This window comes from Hibiscus syriacus, unplaced genomic scaffold (genome assembly GCF_006381635.1).
Source record: "Hibiscus syriacus cultivar Baekdansim isolate YM2019G1 unplaced genomic scaffold, ASM638163v2 tig00110597_pilon, whole genome shotgun sequence".
NCBI lineage: Eukaryota > Viridiplantae > Streptophyta > Magnoliopsida > Malvales > Malvaceae > Hibiscus > Hibiscus syriacus.
Window position 1 is genome coordinate 3,097,116 of NW_024062795.1, and position 15,024 is coordinate 3,112,139.

The window sequence follows — 15,024 nt, forward strand, 5'->3', positions numbered from 1 at the left end:
ACACTAAGATAAATATTATAGCGTTAAATTAAAGTCGTGCGAATCATTTAATATCTTTAAAAGATCGATCGAAATATTTGATATCTTCAAACATTTCATCACTGCTAATAAGCTCTTACGCTATTTATCACTGTAGATTTGGTTGATTTGCATTGTCGACTATTTTTCATGAAAGAACAATGGAAGGTAGGGTCTCCAACGTTTATGTTCGTGTTCATTTATGTTCGTGTTCGTTTATGTTCGTGTTCGTTTATGTTCGTTTATTTATTAAATGAACGAACATGAACAAGTCATATTCCTTAATAAACGAACATGAACAAAAAAAATTTTGTTTGTTTATGTTCGTGTTCGTTTATGTTCGTTTATTTATTAAATGAACGAACATGAACATACCTTCGTTCGTGTGCGTTCGGTTCGTTTACAGGCCTATTCAAACCTCATCTAGTCTTTAGTTTTGGCATAAACTATATGTTTAGTATCTCAAATATCATTTTTATTCTTTTTTAGCTATTCAATTATTATTTTCTTTTAAAATTATATCTAATATTACATTTTGATTTCATTTTGGTAATCTGTTGTTAAATATTTAACAAAACTACATACATGACATTATATTATGGTGACACATCAGCATCATCATTAATTTTTTAACAATCGGGCGACTAAAAATAAACATTAGGTATGATTTAAGAAAAATAGTTAAGTGACCAAAATAGGACAAAAAGTGATAGTTAGTATACTAAATATACAATTTACCCTTAGTTTTTTTTGGTCCTTTTTTTAATTATTTATTTTTGTTTTGTTTATTCCAAAATCCCAAATTCATAGTCAGCCTTTTCCCCTCAAATGTCCGCCCAAAGGCATATTGATTTTAGAATTAGCCAGTTGTTGCCATTGTTCACAATTTCAACCCCCCAAAGACCTAAAAGAAAAAAGAAAAATATCTAACGGAGTTGATTCAAGTGGTAAATAATTTGATATCACTTAAGTATGTTTCGAGTTCAAGATCTCGTGTATATAGAATATTCTCGCTGAAAGACTCACCCACTAAAATTAAATGTACAACATGAGTCAATCCGGATTAATCAAGATAAAACCCTAGGATAATAAATAAATAAACCATCCAATTTATAAATATGTAATTTTCTAATCCACCCTATTTTTACAAAATTAATTAAATTTATGTTATTTTCATATTATAATTTTATTTGATTTTTTTATATTTGTGTAATTTTTTATGTTTAAAAACTTACCTTATATATTATCAAGTGTTTAAATTAATTGACACATATTATTTTAATTTAATAAAAATATTATATTTGAATCATCAAAAATATAATCACATTATATATATATTTGATAATTTAAGGTAAGTATAAGATATTATCTGTTCAAAGATAACACTCAACTATTTGACATTAATCGCTCGTACCCCCGATATTACCGGTGCTTGAACCCAGGACATCAAAGAACAATAACAATTTTTTTACCACCAAAATCGTACAGACTCATGCTCACATTAAATATTTAGTGAAAAGAATTGTTATTTTATACTCCTCAACTCATCCTAATTATTTTTAGTTGATCACATCTAAAATTACTAAACTTAGTGCCACATGCCTTTTTGAAATAAATAAATAAATAACTAAATAAACAATTTGTCTCCACCAAAGTCAAAATAAAAAATTGAATTTCAACTAGGATTATGAATTGATTGATTCAAAAATGCAATGTTTCAATGAGAATCTAATCTCGTTTTTTCCCAAAGGGGTGAATAAGGCATATGTGGCTTGTTAAATATAAATAAATTTCCAAGACTATTTAAGATAAGTTATAAATTTCATCATTCATTTTTACTTTCAAATTATTTTAGATATTATTTTAAAAAAAATCAATTTAATAATCCAAAATTTAAATTATTTCTATTTTGATTATTCGATCATTAAATAATCAACGAAGTTAAATAAAAATCAAATTGACACTAAATCGATGTTTTAGTTCCTTACAAAACTCAAGCCTTTTCCTTTATTTTCTTCTCTCTATTTTTCTCTCAAACTATCCAGATTCCAAACATCATTCGTTAAGATCGGCCACCATGTTGGTCACCACCGCTCACCGTTGACTACTATCGAGGAGTCCTAAAATTTTTAATCAAACTTGCTTCGTCCTCCTAAATGCGATTTTGATGTTCATTTAATTGAAAAATATCTAAAATTCTACAAATCTTTTATAAAAAAAAAAGTCATTTTGTACGATTTTATTAGAAATTAATACAGAACATGAAGCAAAGAGCAAGGATCTCATTAAACTTAAATAGAGAAAAAAGAGTGCACCCTGTCAATGTTAAAATCATCCAATCTTTACAACAGAAACAACACAACCTTCACAAGCATAGTAGCACACTAAGCTGCTACCGAGCTGCACCAAACCAGAAGACAATACTTCAACAACTCAGCACTTCTAAGTAAGAGGTTGTACACTACACAAGCAAACAAAGAACTGAAAACTACACATTAGCCAACACCTTCCGAACTACATTAAACACACACGGCAGTCAGGGTTAACTGAACGCACCAACTATCCACCTAAAAAAAGTCAGATTTGTTAACAGAACGAAACCCTTCCAACTCAATACTACTCTCTCCACTGCAGGCTAACGGATGACTGATCGAAACATAGGATAGGCACTTTACCCCTCCAACACAACCTATAACCAATCACTCAATATCAGGCAACTTCCAACAATCATCATATAGGAATTATGAACACACGAACCAGCTACACCCCCAAACAATAACACAGGCCACTCGTTCGAGAATCCACCCTGACTACCCCCTCACACCGATCAAATTACACTCCTCACCGAGGAGCAACTAGTAACCCAACGCTTCAAAATAAAAAGAAATCCATAAAAAAAGCAACCAATCTCAACCCACATTTCAGGACAAACGAAATCCACAAAAGCTTCAGGATAAACGAATTCCACAAACCAAAATTTAATAAATCGATAATGTAAGTGTGAAACGAAACATTTTTTGAATTTGATGAACAAAAATGTACAAATATAAAAGGAAAATGATAAATTCAATAGTTAATCTTTTGAAATTTAATCTGAGACACAATAACTGATCCATTTGAAATAAGAAAATATGATAAAACAGGGCCTTCCATAGATACAACATCATCTTTTTTTTATTTTTTTCTATGGCATAACACTAGAAAGGAAATTTAACCCATCTTAGCATCTAACAACCCATTTCCCAACAAAACTTGGCTGAAGACCTTCAAAACACATAGGAAGCTTTTTGAAAGCGCCTGCAAAATCTATGAAGTTACTATCATAGTCACTATATATATAATATGACATTGGTAGCAGTGAACTTACTTTAGAAGGGTGAAAAAGATAATGGGTCATGGAAACAAGGGCTGGTAGAGAAGTCCTGTATTCTCTGGATAACCAAGCATTATATTAAGATTTTGTAGTGCTTGACCCGAAGCTCCCTTCACCAGATTATCGATCTGCAGAATGAGTTATTTCAAGGGCTCAGAAAAAAATGGAGGGGAGCACAGTAAAATGTTTTCGATTAGGTATGATTACTGAAAAATATACATACAACTGATATGATTATTGCTCTTCCAGGTAATCGATCAGGAAAGACATTCATTAAACAATAGTTAGAACCTCGAACATTATGAGTGTGGGGCACAACTCCCTTCTCTAACACCTTCACAAATTCTTCATCCTGAGGGGTAAAAGGGAAAAGCAAAACAAGTATTCAGCCACATGCAAAGTACAACCATTGAGAAAAGAGATGACACATCTTGAATAATGAAACAGAGAATAAAACCAATGGTGCCGTATAAGATATACCTTGTAACATTTTCTTAATTGTTGGTATAAATCCTCGATCGTAACTCCTTGAGGCATTTCTACATATATTGTTGATTGCATTCCACGGATCTGGCATGGCAATTAAAGAAAAGAGAGTTCCATGATCTAAATTCTTTTTTTTTTTATAGAAAGTAGGCCTCATTAAAAACCCCTTCAAATCCTCTATGTTATGAAAGTAACATGAAGGATCAAAGGAGGAGGAAAAGAGTGCCTAGAAACTTTATTCATAAGAACCAAGTTACAGAGGCAGAACTGTCTCCTAAACCTTAAACTGAAGAACATAAGATTTAAATCAAAACACCTAACACAACAGAAAGTTACATTTCCTGTTAATCTACACAACCAAATAAACCAAAAATCACCCTATCCCATCTTTAGCTAATTTGTCAGCTTCCCAGTTTGTCGCCCTCAAAATATGCCTAATGATAATTGCTGCCAAAAGCGAAACTATATCCTTCACCAAGGATAGAAACAAAGGAGTGCATAAGCCCGGATTCTGGACCCACTTCAGAGCTTTAATTGAGTCGGATTCCAGAATAACTCTCTGATTAGGAGCCAAATCTAACTCATCCATAAGACAAAACCCCCTCTTAATTGCCAATAATTCTGCCATGATAGGAGGACCACCCCCAACTGATTCAGAGAACCACTGCAATAACACTCCTCTACTATCCTGAATCAGACCACCAATACCTCCTTTATCCCACCCCGAAACCATCGCTCCATCAACATTTAGCTTTAAGAACCCATCCGGGGGAGGAACCCAGCGAATTGATTGAGAGCAGTCCTTTCCTGATCTTCCCACCGAATCAGCCAGTTTTAAATCACCTACTAGGGAATCAAAAGGTATAACCAAATCGTTGAACCGAGCTACAAACCATGAAGCTACTCTAAATCTAACAATGAAAGACAATCTGACCAAATCCAGCTTTCCTTTCTGAAAAATAATCTCATTTCTACCTTTCCATACTGACCACACCACTGCCCTAGGAATGAATTTCCAAATCAAAGATTTAGGCAATAAATCATCCCACAAAGTGAAAAAAATCAATGATATGCTTTGGAATCACCATAGACACATTCCACATTTTCAAAAATGATGACCACAGACCCCACACAGCCCTACAATACAGAAATAAATGAGACACTGATTCCACCTCCTTACCACACAATACACAACATTGATCATCAATATTTGCTACACCTCTCTTTACTAACTCCTCTTTAACCGGCACTCTCTGGTGCGCTAATTGCCAAACAAACGTTTTCACCCGTAGAGGTGCTAACCCTACCCAAATATGTTTTTCCCAATTCACAAGATTCTGATCAAAACCACCATGATCAAAGAAAGAGTTGACACAAGACTTTGCTGTAAAAATTCCCTCACCATTCCCTAACCAAATCCAACAATCATCTTCTGCAGAATAAAGGGAAGTATTATTCAACATAGAAATCAACTGTAGCCATTGTTCAAATTCTCAATCTGCCAAATTCCTTCTCATTTGGATATCCCACACCCAACCCGAGGCATTATTCACCCTAAACTCCATCACTTTACCCGCTTTATTGTTGGATAAAACAAAAAGTCTTGGAAACAGAATTTTCAAGGGAACTTCACCCAACCAAACATCATTCCAAAACTCCACAAATTCCCCTTTCCCTGTCTTCAAACGCATATTCATTCTAAGACAGTCTCCAAAACCATCATTGCTGAAGAAGTTTTTCACCACACCTTTCCAAATCCACGATGCACGAGCAGACCACGAATTCCCCATCATAATGGAATTCAGATCCAAATTATAAACAGCACATACCACTCTCTTTCACCAAGACTTCTTTTCTGAAGAACACTTTCAAACCCATTTCCCTAGTAAGGCTCGGTTCAAAAGTACTAAATTAGGGATTCCTAGGCCCCCCCAGTTTTTTTGGTTTAGTAACCAACTTCTAATTGACCCAATGGATTTTTTTTCTTGTCAACCGAACCCCCCCCCCCCACAGAAATGAAGCCATGATAGAGTTAAGTTTAAGTAACACAGAGGCTGGAATTCTGAAAATAGAAAGAAAATATACGGGGAGGGAGCACAACACCGATTTGACCATCACCACCCTTCCCGCTATCGACAAGGAATTAGCCATCCAACCACTCAATTTAGCATGAAATTTCGCCACTATAGGCTCCCACATAGCAGCCGAATTCCTCTTGTATCCCAAATGAAGTCCTAAATATTCTGATGGAAAAAAGACTACCGAACATCCAATATCATTTGCCCAAGTAGATAACTCCCCATCCTCAACATTAATACCAAAAATTCTGCTTTTGACTAGATTTATCTTAAACCCCACCAAAAGTTCATAAATGAGTAACACTCTTCTAACATTCCTCGAATCACGGATAGAACCTTTACTGAAAATTATAAGATCATCAGCAAATTGGAGATGTGATAACTTGAATGCCCGTTCATGAACTCCTAAATCAAACCCTGAAAACAGTCCCATTTCCACTGCTTTAGTTAACAACAAATGCAGCAACTCAGCAGTCAAATTGAACAACATAGGTGAAAGCGAACAACCTTGTCTCAAACCCCTGGATGTATTAAATTTCTCCGTAGGAGACCCATTTACTAAAACCGAAATCGAAGCAGTTGACATACATTGATACATCCAGGATCTCCACTTAACTCCAAACCCCATTCTGTTCATTAATTGCATCAAAATTGTCCAATCCACCGAATCGTAAGCTCTCTTAAAATCCACCTTGAAGACTACTCCCTTCAACCCTTTCTTTCTCCAAAAGTCAATACTCTCATTTGCAATAAACGAGCAGTCCAATATGTTTCTACCCGGGATGAAAGCAAATTGAGATGGACTAATAATATCATTAATACACAAACTCAATCTTCTAGCTAAGACTTTAGATAGAACTTTATATAATCCTCCCACTAGACTAATAGGCCTAAAATCTTCCAATCTCTCCGGATTTGCCTTCTTTGGAATAAGGGAAATGAAGGAAAAATTCACCTCCGACTCCCACTCCTTCCCCACATAGAAATCCCTAAAAAACAGCATCACAACATCCTTCAAAAAACTCCAAAACTTCTTAAAAAACCCTAAATTCAGACTGTCCGGACCCGGAGCTTTATTGATATCCGAATGAACAATAACTTCTCAAACTTTTTCTTCAGAAAAAGGCTTCTCCAAAGTTGAACTCTGACCTTCCGAAAGTTTAAGAAAATCCAAATTTAATTCCTCAGCCTCCAATGTGTTTTTTTGATTAAATAACCCCTTAAAGAACTCCACCACTGCTGCTTTAACTGAAGTAGGATCTTCTATGATTTCACTGTCAACTTTGAGGGACTTAATGCAATTTATCCTCCCTCTAATTGCTGCACTGTGATGAAAAAACCTTGTGTTCTTATCCCCCTCTAAACTCCATTTCAATCTAGACTGTTGCAACCAAATTGATTCTTCCTTCTTTTGTAGCTCCCATAGTTGTTTCTTTGCTTCAACAATAGAATTCATTGACACCATGGAAGTCCCTTGTTGCAAATTCATTTCCATACCCTGGATAACTTCCTCCAACGATCTGATTTTGCCTGGTAATTGAAGAAAACCCTTTCTATCCCAATTTTTTGCCACGTCCTTCACCCTGTTAATTATTTTGGAAATGGACATCGAATTCTTCTGTGTACCAAATTTAAGCAGCTCCTTTTTCAACAACTCTCTAAAACCTTCTTCTTCCAACATATAATTAAACAAGCGAAACGGCTTCGATCCCCAATTACATATCCTATTCTCTAGCAGAATAAAATTATAGTCAGAAATGGACCTAGGTTGCAAAGATTGACTGATCTTTGGGAAGTATGAAAAAAAACTCTGATCAACTAAAAACCGATCCAACCTCACAAAAGTTGGAACTTCCCTGTTATTACACCACGTAAACTGACCTCCAACTAAAGGCAAATCAATTAAATTCGCCTTAGAAACAAATTCTCAAAAAATATTCATTGAAGCCGAATTGACATCACCTCCTAGTTTCTCTTCCTGAGTCAGTATTGCATTGAAATCTCCACCTATGCACACTGGACAATCTAGCTGTTCCAGAAACGAAGATAATTCCCTAAAAAACATCTCCTTATCAACCTCCACACTTGGACCATATACATTTATAAAACAACACATCTCTGGAGAACCATCCATCCACCCTTTTAAGGCCACAAATATACTCTGGATAACCTCTTCCTGTACCACAAATACCTTCTGATTCCACAAAGATATTAATCCCCCAGCAGAACCAATAACAGGCACAACCGCCGAACCATTAAGAATTTTGCCTCTCATTTTCCTTATTAACATAGTACTGACAACTTCCAATTTGGATTCTTGTAAAAATAAAATTGTCGGTTTTTTCTCCTCAACAAATCTCCTAATAGCTCGAGCTTTAACCCACCTCCACAAACCCCTAACATTCCAACACATAATGGACCACTCTACCATCATATATATTTCATAACCATAATCCCCTAGTCCTACCACCAGCCTTTAATCATCCCTGTCTTTAACCAAAGAAGCAACTCTGGTGACGAAATCCTTTTCTCCTCCTTTAAACTTTACCCCCAACAATTTAGATACATTCCAAACTTCTAATGCTTCTGCCTTCCCCTGTTTCTCATTTTCGGAAACAAAATCAGCATCCTTACCACCACAACTTTTAGCATCCCATCTCCTAGCATAAACCTTGTTATGGAAACCTCTTTCGACTTTACTAACCGACGCACTCCTCCCAGAAGGTCGCCGCTGTGAAGAATTCTTAGACCCAATCTGCAAACCATTTTCAACCGGTGTAACAGATATTGAATCTTCAATCTTATTACCATTTGTGTTTGAATTTGGACTATCCTGCTCAGGCCCAAACACCTCTAACCTACCCATGCTGGAAATAAGCCCATCATCTTGAACACCTTTATCTTTCCCCGAGGTGTCTCCTTCTAAGTTGGACACCTTTTTCCTCCCCTCAAAAATTACCCCCGACACTATCTGCTTACTGAAACCTTCACCTAGTATTGTCCCCTCGGTACAAAGGTCAACAATTAAACCTTTATTGACTTCTTCGTTTTTTTTAAAATTACCCTCGTTAAGTGAGCCACCCCCTGAGAAATACCTCGAACCCACTCTTCAGCCCTATTCATAGAGTCTGACATTTGCTGGATATTCAACTGCTCTTGCAGACCTCCTCGATCCTCCCTTTTACTCCCTTCCAACGAAGCCTCCTCCCAAGGATCCACTGTTCCTTCTACAGAACCATCTTCCTCAACCCCATCTTCAAGCTCAGGAAAAAAATCCTCGCTGCTATCTACCTTAATCTTAATAGTAAATGACCTACCACAAGTATTAATGATGACATGTGGAGGGATATCAAACGGGCTCTCAACCCTTAACAACATCTGAGCCACCCTGCAATCAACTCTTTGAGCTGTCTGCTCCTGAATCTTCACTACTTTACCCCATCTCGCTGCCAAACTGGAAAAGAATGGAACTGACCAACAATTTAATGGGACACCCATCATGGATACTGCACAATAAGGTAAAGGAACACTTGAAGGAAAACTCGCAGATACTAACACTGAAATGCATTTAATTATAGGTCTCACCATTGGCATTAGGTGAGGCGTGAAACTAACGGTTATTCGTGACTGTGCAGCATCAGATAATCCCTGTTCAATTTCTGGAGCTGAAACAAAAAACAGAAAAAAATCGCAGCCTCAGGTGTATCCGAAGCAGAACTTAGGCCTCAAAAGTTGTAGTGAAGCTTAACATTCCACTTCCATAACTATCATATTCATAGTTCCATAAAAAGTGTAGAATTTACAATTCTAAATTTGGCATAAAGAATACCAATAAGTCAAGATGCATTCGAGTCTATACACTCACCATGGCGATGTCTTGTAACACCATAAGAATATATGCCTTCAGATATTTCAGAGTATAAATTTGCTTCTTTGGCTCCACGTCCTGAAAAAGCAACCTAGATCAGAAAACAAAATAAAGGAATGCAGCAAGAAGCAGAAAATGTTTTCAAAATGTGCATGTAAATACATAAGACAATGAAGAAACGCAACCTGCAACACTGACGCCAGATTTTGCGTCAATAATTATATTTCCATGTTCAATGAGTTTAGCCTGCAAGTCAAAGGCAAGTAAGTAAACATTGGATGTCCACATTATCAGCTAATGATAGGTTCAAAGGGGCAGCATCAAAAATACAGCAGTCATACAAAAAAGATGTTCAATATGGTAGACAATATTAAAAGCAGCATTAGTATAGCATCCATATCAACAAAGAATATAAAGATTAGCTCCTCAATTTAATATATATGTGAAACAACTTGAGAAACAAGATAAGGATATAAACCTTTATCAAGGGAACAAGGGGAAGCTGAATTGATGTCGGATAACAACCAGGATTAGCAACTAGGCGTGCACTTCTTACTCCTTCTCTCAAAATCTCTGTCAAGCCATATACAGCTTCTTTCTGGAATATGGTGAAAACTAACTAGTTAACATAAAGAATAACATAGCAGAAATAAAAACATAAGAAAATTTTTAGGATGAAAATTACAAACTGAGTAAAGGATAGAAAAACCAATGGGAAAAAAACTGGTTGGTATAGAAAAATTTAACCAGAATATACACTCTCATCAACAAGCTCCAGTGAATTATAGAAAACATAGGTGATACAGAAAATTCTTTCAACTAGAACTTGCAGTCAAGTATGTAAGGTGCAGTAACTTCTTTATGCTGTAAAAAGTAAAGGATTTATCTTGTATTTAGTATATAATGGTAGAAGAAAAGAACCTGCAAGTCCGGAGCACTATGTGGTTGACCATACCATTCCTCGTACTCGGCAATATCTCTCAGTCGGAAGTCCTGAAAATCATTTCATAATACATTTCACAATCAGACAACTTTACACCAGGCATGTAAGACTATCTTTCAAAGAATAGAAATGTAAGTGAATTAAAAGCATACTGCAGAAAGATCAACGATCTTCAAATGACTGGGAAGGCCTTTGATGATTTCCTAAAAGATATTAAAATAAACAAATTGTAATGATAATTGATAAAAATTACTCAATTTTAAAGTAAAGAAGAAAAACTGACAGGTAAGAAAATTACAGAGCACCTGTGTAGTCCCATGAGGCAAACAACAGAACACAGCATCCACATCGGAAAAGTCTGCATCCTTAATCGAAACCAGAGTCGACAGATCCTGCCAGAAAATAAGAGGGGACTCAGCAATTATCCTAAAGAAGCAAAACAATGGCATGCTTCAGCGCTTACAATCAGTTATTATGATACTAAAACCCATTCAAGCCTCAAAACCGAAGCTTGTTTCCAGGGCATAGGAATAGTATTTGCTTACCTGTGTTGCCAAATGAGGAAACACTGAGCCCATAGATTGGCCAGCTTTTCTATCAGCAGTCATCAATGTAATACCGAAGTAGGGATGGTTAGCTAGGAGCCGAACAATCTGTGAGAAGATAACATAGAATCAACCTCATTTTTACCAGTTAACAATTAACATACATATGCATAATGCATAAATCATAACACATAATGATACACCTCAGCTCCAGTATAACCACTAGCACCAAGAAGACCAATGCGGACTTCCTTCTTGTTCTTTTCTGAAGATTGCATACATTTTGTCGATAATACGGAGGCTCCTCCTACGTTAGGCTTTACTCTTTGATTTCTGATCTTCACTTCATCCTAAAATTTTGAACACCCAAAGTCATATTTTTGGTGGGAAAATAAAAGAATATGTCTTGAAATTATAAATTTAGATTTTGCTTCATTTCCAACACTTTCCGGGAAAAAATAGAAAGCTTTCGATTGGACACAAACGTACCTTTCGTAAAAAACCTTGATTGAAACAAATTGAACTGAAAGTAGCAGTGCTCATTTTTCCAACCAAATTCAGCCACCCAAATCCCAAAAGTTAAAATGGCCTGAGATGGACGGTGTTTGAATTATACAGAAAAAAGGGGAGCAGTGAAATTATTTCAGGCGAGAATAATTATAGAACCAAAACCCTAGAAATTTGAGAATGGGTTTTCATTCGTCTGTTACTTGAAGGCGCGTGGAAACTTCGTGCAACTCTGTGACGTGGAGAAACTTTGAAAAGCACGTGGGAAAACTTTTTTGGATCAAAAGCGTGAAAAATATTTACAAGATTTGTTAGAGCAGCAAGTTTTATTAAAATAAAAAATATTGAAATTATAAAATAAAAATATAATAAAAGAATTTTAAATAATTATTAACACAAGAAAATTAGTCAGTTAAGATCGTATAAGGAAAATGTTAAACAACTTAATAAAATAAATTCAGATAAAAGATACATACGATCAAATCTATTAACAAACGAACTATAAAAAGTAATTAAGATGTTGAAAGGCCATCGAAAAATCACAAATCAGAGTCGAAGTGAAAAATTTATCAACGAAAGTCAATCGTGTATTCAAATCCAATTTAATGTTCTAAAATAGGGACTACCAATATGATAACAAATAAACATCATCTTAATAATTCGTGACGATGTTAAATCCAACACTGAAGAAAGAATAAACAACAACAATAATCAAATTACCGAAAACATGTCATAAAGACATAGTTATTAAAAAAATAAAAAAAAATAAATAAAAAAATAAAAAATAAAAAATAAAAAATAATAATGAATATTTGGCGATCGACAATCAATGTCAAGACTAATGTCTTCAACAATTACGAAGATGAATAAAAGAGACTAGTGATGACATATAAAAAGAGAAAAAAAATTAAGGCAAACTAATAAGATTTCTGGCTATTGAATTGATGAAGATAATATTTTCTAAAATTAAATTACAAATAATGTTACTTTGAAAGAAAAAAAAGTTAGTTTAATGTTAACCTTAAATTTAAGAAGAAGACAAAAATTAATGTATAATGATTTCATATAACATAATAATTTATGATATTAACGTGATAATTTATAATATTAATGTGATCATTTATGATGTTAATGTGTTCGATCCTTTTATTAAGAGAAAATTACCCCCTACTAAGGTCCAAAAGAATATTTTGATTCAAATGAATAAAACGTAAAAAAGACGAACAAAATGTAACTTGAATTTGAGATAATCAAAAGTTACAAATACATAACTATAATGAAAAGCCAAAAACGACCTTTGGGTGCTCCAAATGGCCATATTATATTTTTGTTGGTTTTCTAAAGCAAATTATCTATGCTTCTTTGACTCTATACCAATCTCTTCGCTGTTAACCACGCAGTTTCTTGCATATAAAAATTGACACACTGAAAATCGAAACCGCTACCCAGAAAAATTAAAAAAAGAAGAGCAAAGCAAGATCTGTATGAGAATGGTGTGGCAGAGATTGGAGATATGCGTGGCGTTGGTGAAATTAATGATAAAGTTCGTGATTCTAGTGGCTGAAGCAATTTGGATCGTCATTCACCAAACTGATACTAACCTCTCAGTCGTAAGTATGATGCGTCGCCTCTCTTTTGCGCCTCCTCTTCCCTTTCTCCAGTTTTTTTCTTAGGGGTTTTCCAAACTAACAGATAATGCCTTCTTTTTGCATTGTTTCTAATTTTGTTTTTCTTCTTTGCTTTCTGGGTTTTGGAATATGATGTTTTGCATCAAAGTATTTTTTTTATTGAGATCTATATTGATGTAAATAAAGGAATTTAGATTCTTGTTTATACTTCTAAATGATGTTAACGATTTGGGGAATAATTGACTTAGCTCTTGCAATAGTTGTCATTATCTGGGTGATTAAATATGTAATTTACATTTAATTTTTTTTACGGAGTTAATGATTTAGGGTAAACGAAACAATAATTTATAATTAAATCATGTGTAGATTTGATGGGGATTAAACGAATAAGAAAGTTGACATTAACCAAATGATACATCAAATCTGAGCAACTGACGCGTTTTTAGCCGACTAGCTTTACAATAATTGCTTCTTCTTTTCTTTTTTTCCACATTTCTTTTTAGTGTGGATTAAAATAAAATATTTAGGTGCGTTTGATTCGCAGAAATCCCTTGAAATTAAAAAGAATTGGAATTTAATTTTACAACTTTTTCATGTTTAGTTCAAGTTTTCCAAGGGAATTAGAATCTCTCATGACTTTAACTTTCTATCAAATGAGGGAAAGTGAATTTCATTCATTCTAAGATGGAATTTAAATCCCTTGTTGGAGGGAATGTGAACTTTGATTATACTACCCTCATCAATCTTTTGGTAACTTATTAACATATTTTGATTGGGATTAGGGATGATCACTCAACTCGGACTCGACGGGTTCCGACCCGACCAGACCCGATCGTATAGGATCTTTTTATAAAAAATTCGGGTTCAGGTCGGGTTTTTTTAAGTGTGATATTCGGGTCGAATTGGGTTCAGGTTTAGGGTGAAAAATAACTGACCCGACCCGACCCGAAAAATATATAATTTTACCTTATATATTTAGGAATAATTACAATAATACCCCTCTATATATAATTTTTTTCAATTAAGTCGTCATTTTTATTGAATAAAAATAATTTTTTTATTATTTCGGGTCAGGTTTCTAATTCATATATTCGGTTCGGGTCGAGTGAAATTTTATTTTGGTCGGGTTCGGGTTTATGGTGAAAAATACCTGACCCGAAAAAATATATAATTTTACCTTATATATTTAGGAATAATTACAATAATACCCCTCTCTATATATTTTTTTTCAATTAAGTCGCTGTTTTTATTGAATAAAAATATTTTTTTATTATTTCAGGTCGGGTCGGGTTTCTAATTCATATATTCGGTTCGGGTTGGGTGAAACTTTATTTTGGTCGGGTCGGGTTTAGGGTGAAAAATACCCGAACAAAAAAAATATATAATTTTACCTTATATATTTAGGAATAATTACAATAATACCCCTCTATATATAATTTTTTTTCAATTAAGTCACTGTTTTTATTGAATAAAAATAATTTTTTTATTATTTCGGGTCGGGTTTCTAATTCATATATTCGGGTCGGGTCGGGTGAAACTTTATTTTGGTCGGGTTGGGTTTTTTAAGTGATATTCGGG

General features: G+C 34.6%; 1 protein-coding gene across 1 annotated transcript; it reads right to left on the bottom strand.

Moving 5' to 3' along the window:
• Positions 1–3,213: 3,213 nt before the first annotated feature.
• LOC120134159 (probable N-acetyl-gamma-glutamyl-phosphate reductase, chloroplastic) lies at positions 3,214–11,947 on the bottom strand. The gene is made up of 14 exons (XM_039150633.1): positions 11,801–11,947; positions 11,515–11,661; positions 11,312–11,419; positions 11,072–11,158; positions 10,919–10,969; positions 10,745–10,816; positions 10,302–10,421; positions 10,009–10,069; positions 9,821–9,901; positions 9,541–9,620; positions 3,872–3,961; positions 3,615–3,743; positions 3,386–3,519; positions 3,214–3,315 (listed from the first exon to the last, which is right to left on the bottom strand). Exons 1-13 carry the CDS (start codon positions 11,852–11,854, stop codon positions 3,412–3,414), a joined length of 1,188 nt encoding a protein of 395 aa, XP_039006564.1. The 5' UTR covers positions 11,855–11,947; the 3' UTR covers positions 3,214–3,315; positions 3,386–3,411.
• Positions 11,948–15,024: the final 3,077 nt, after the last annotated feature.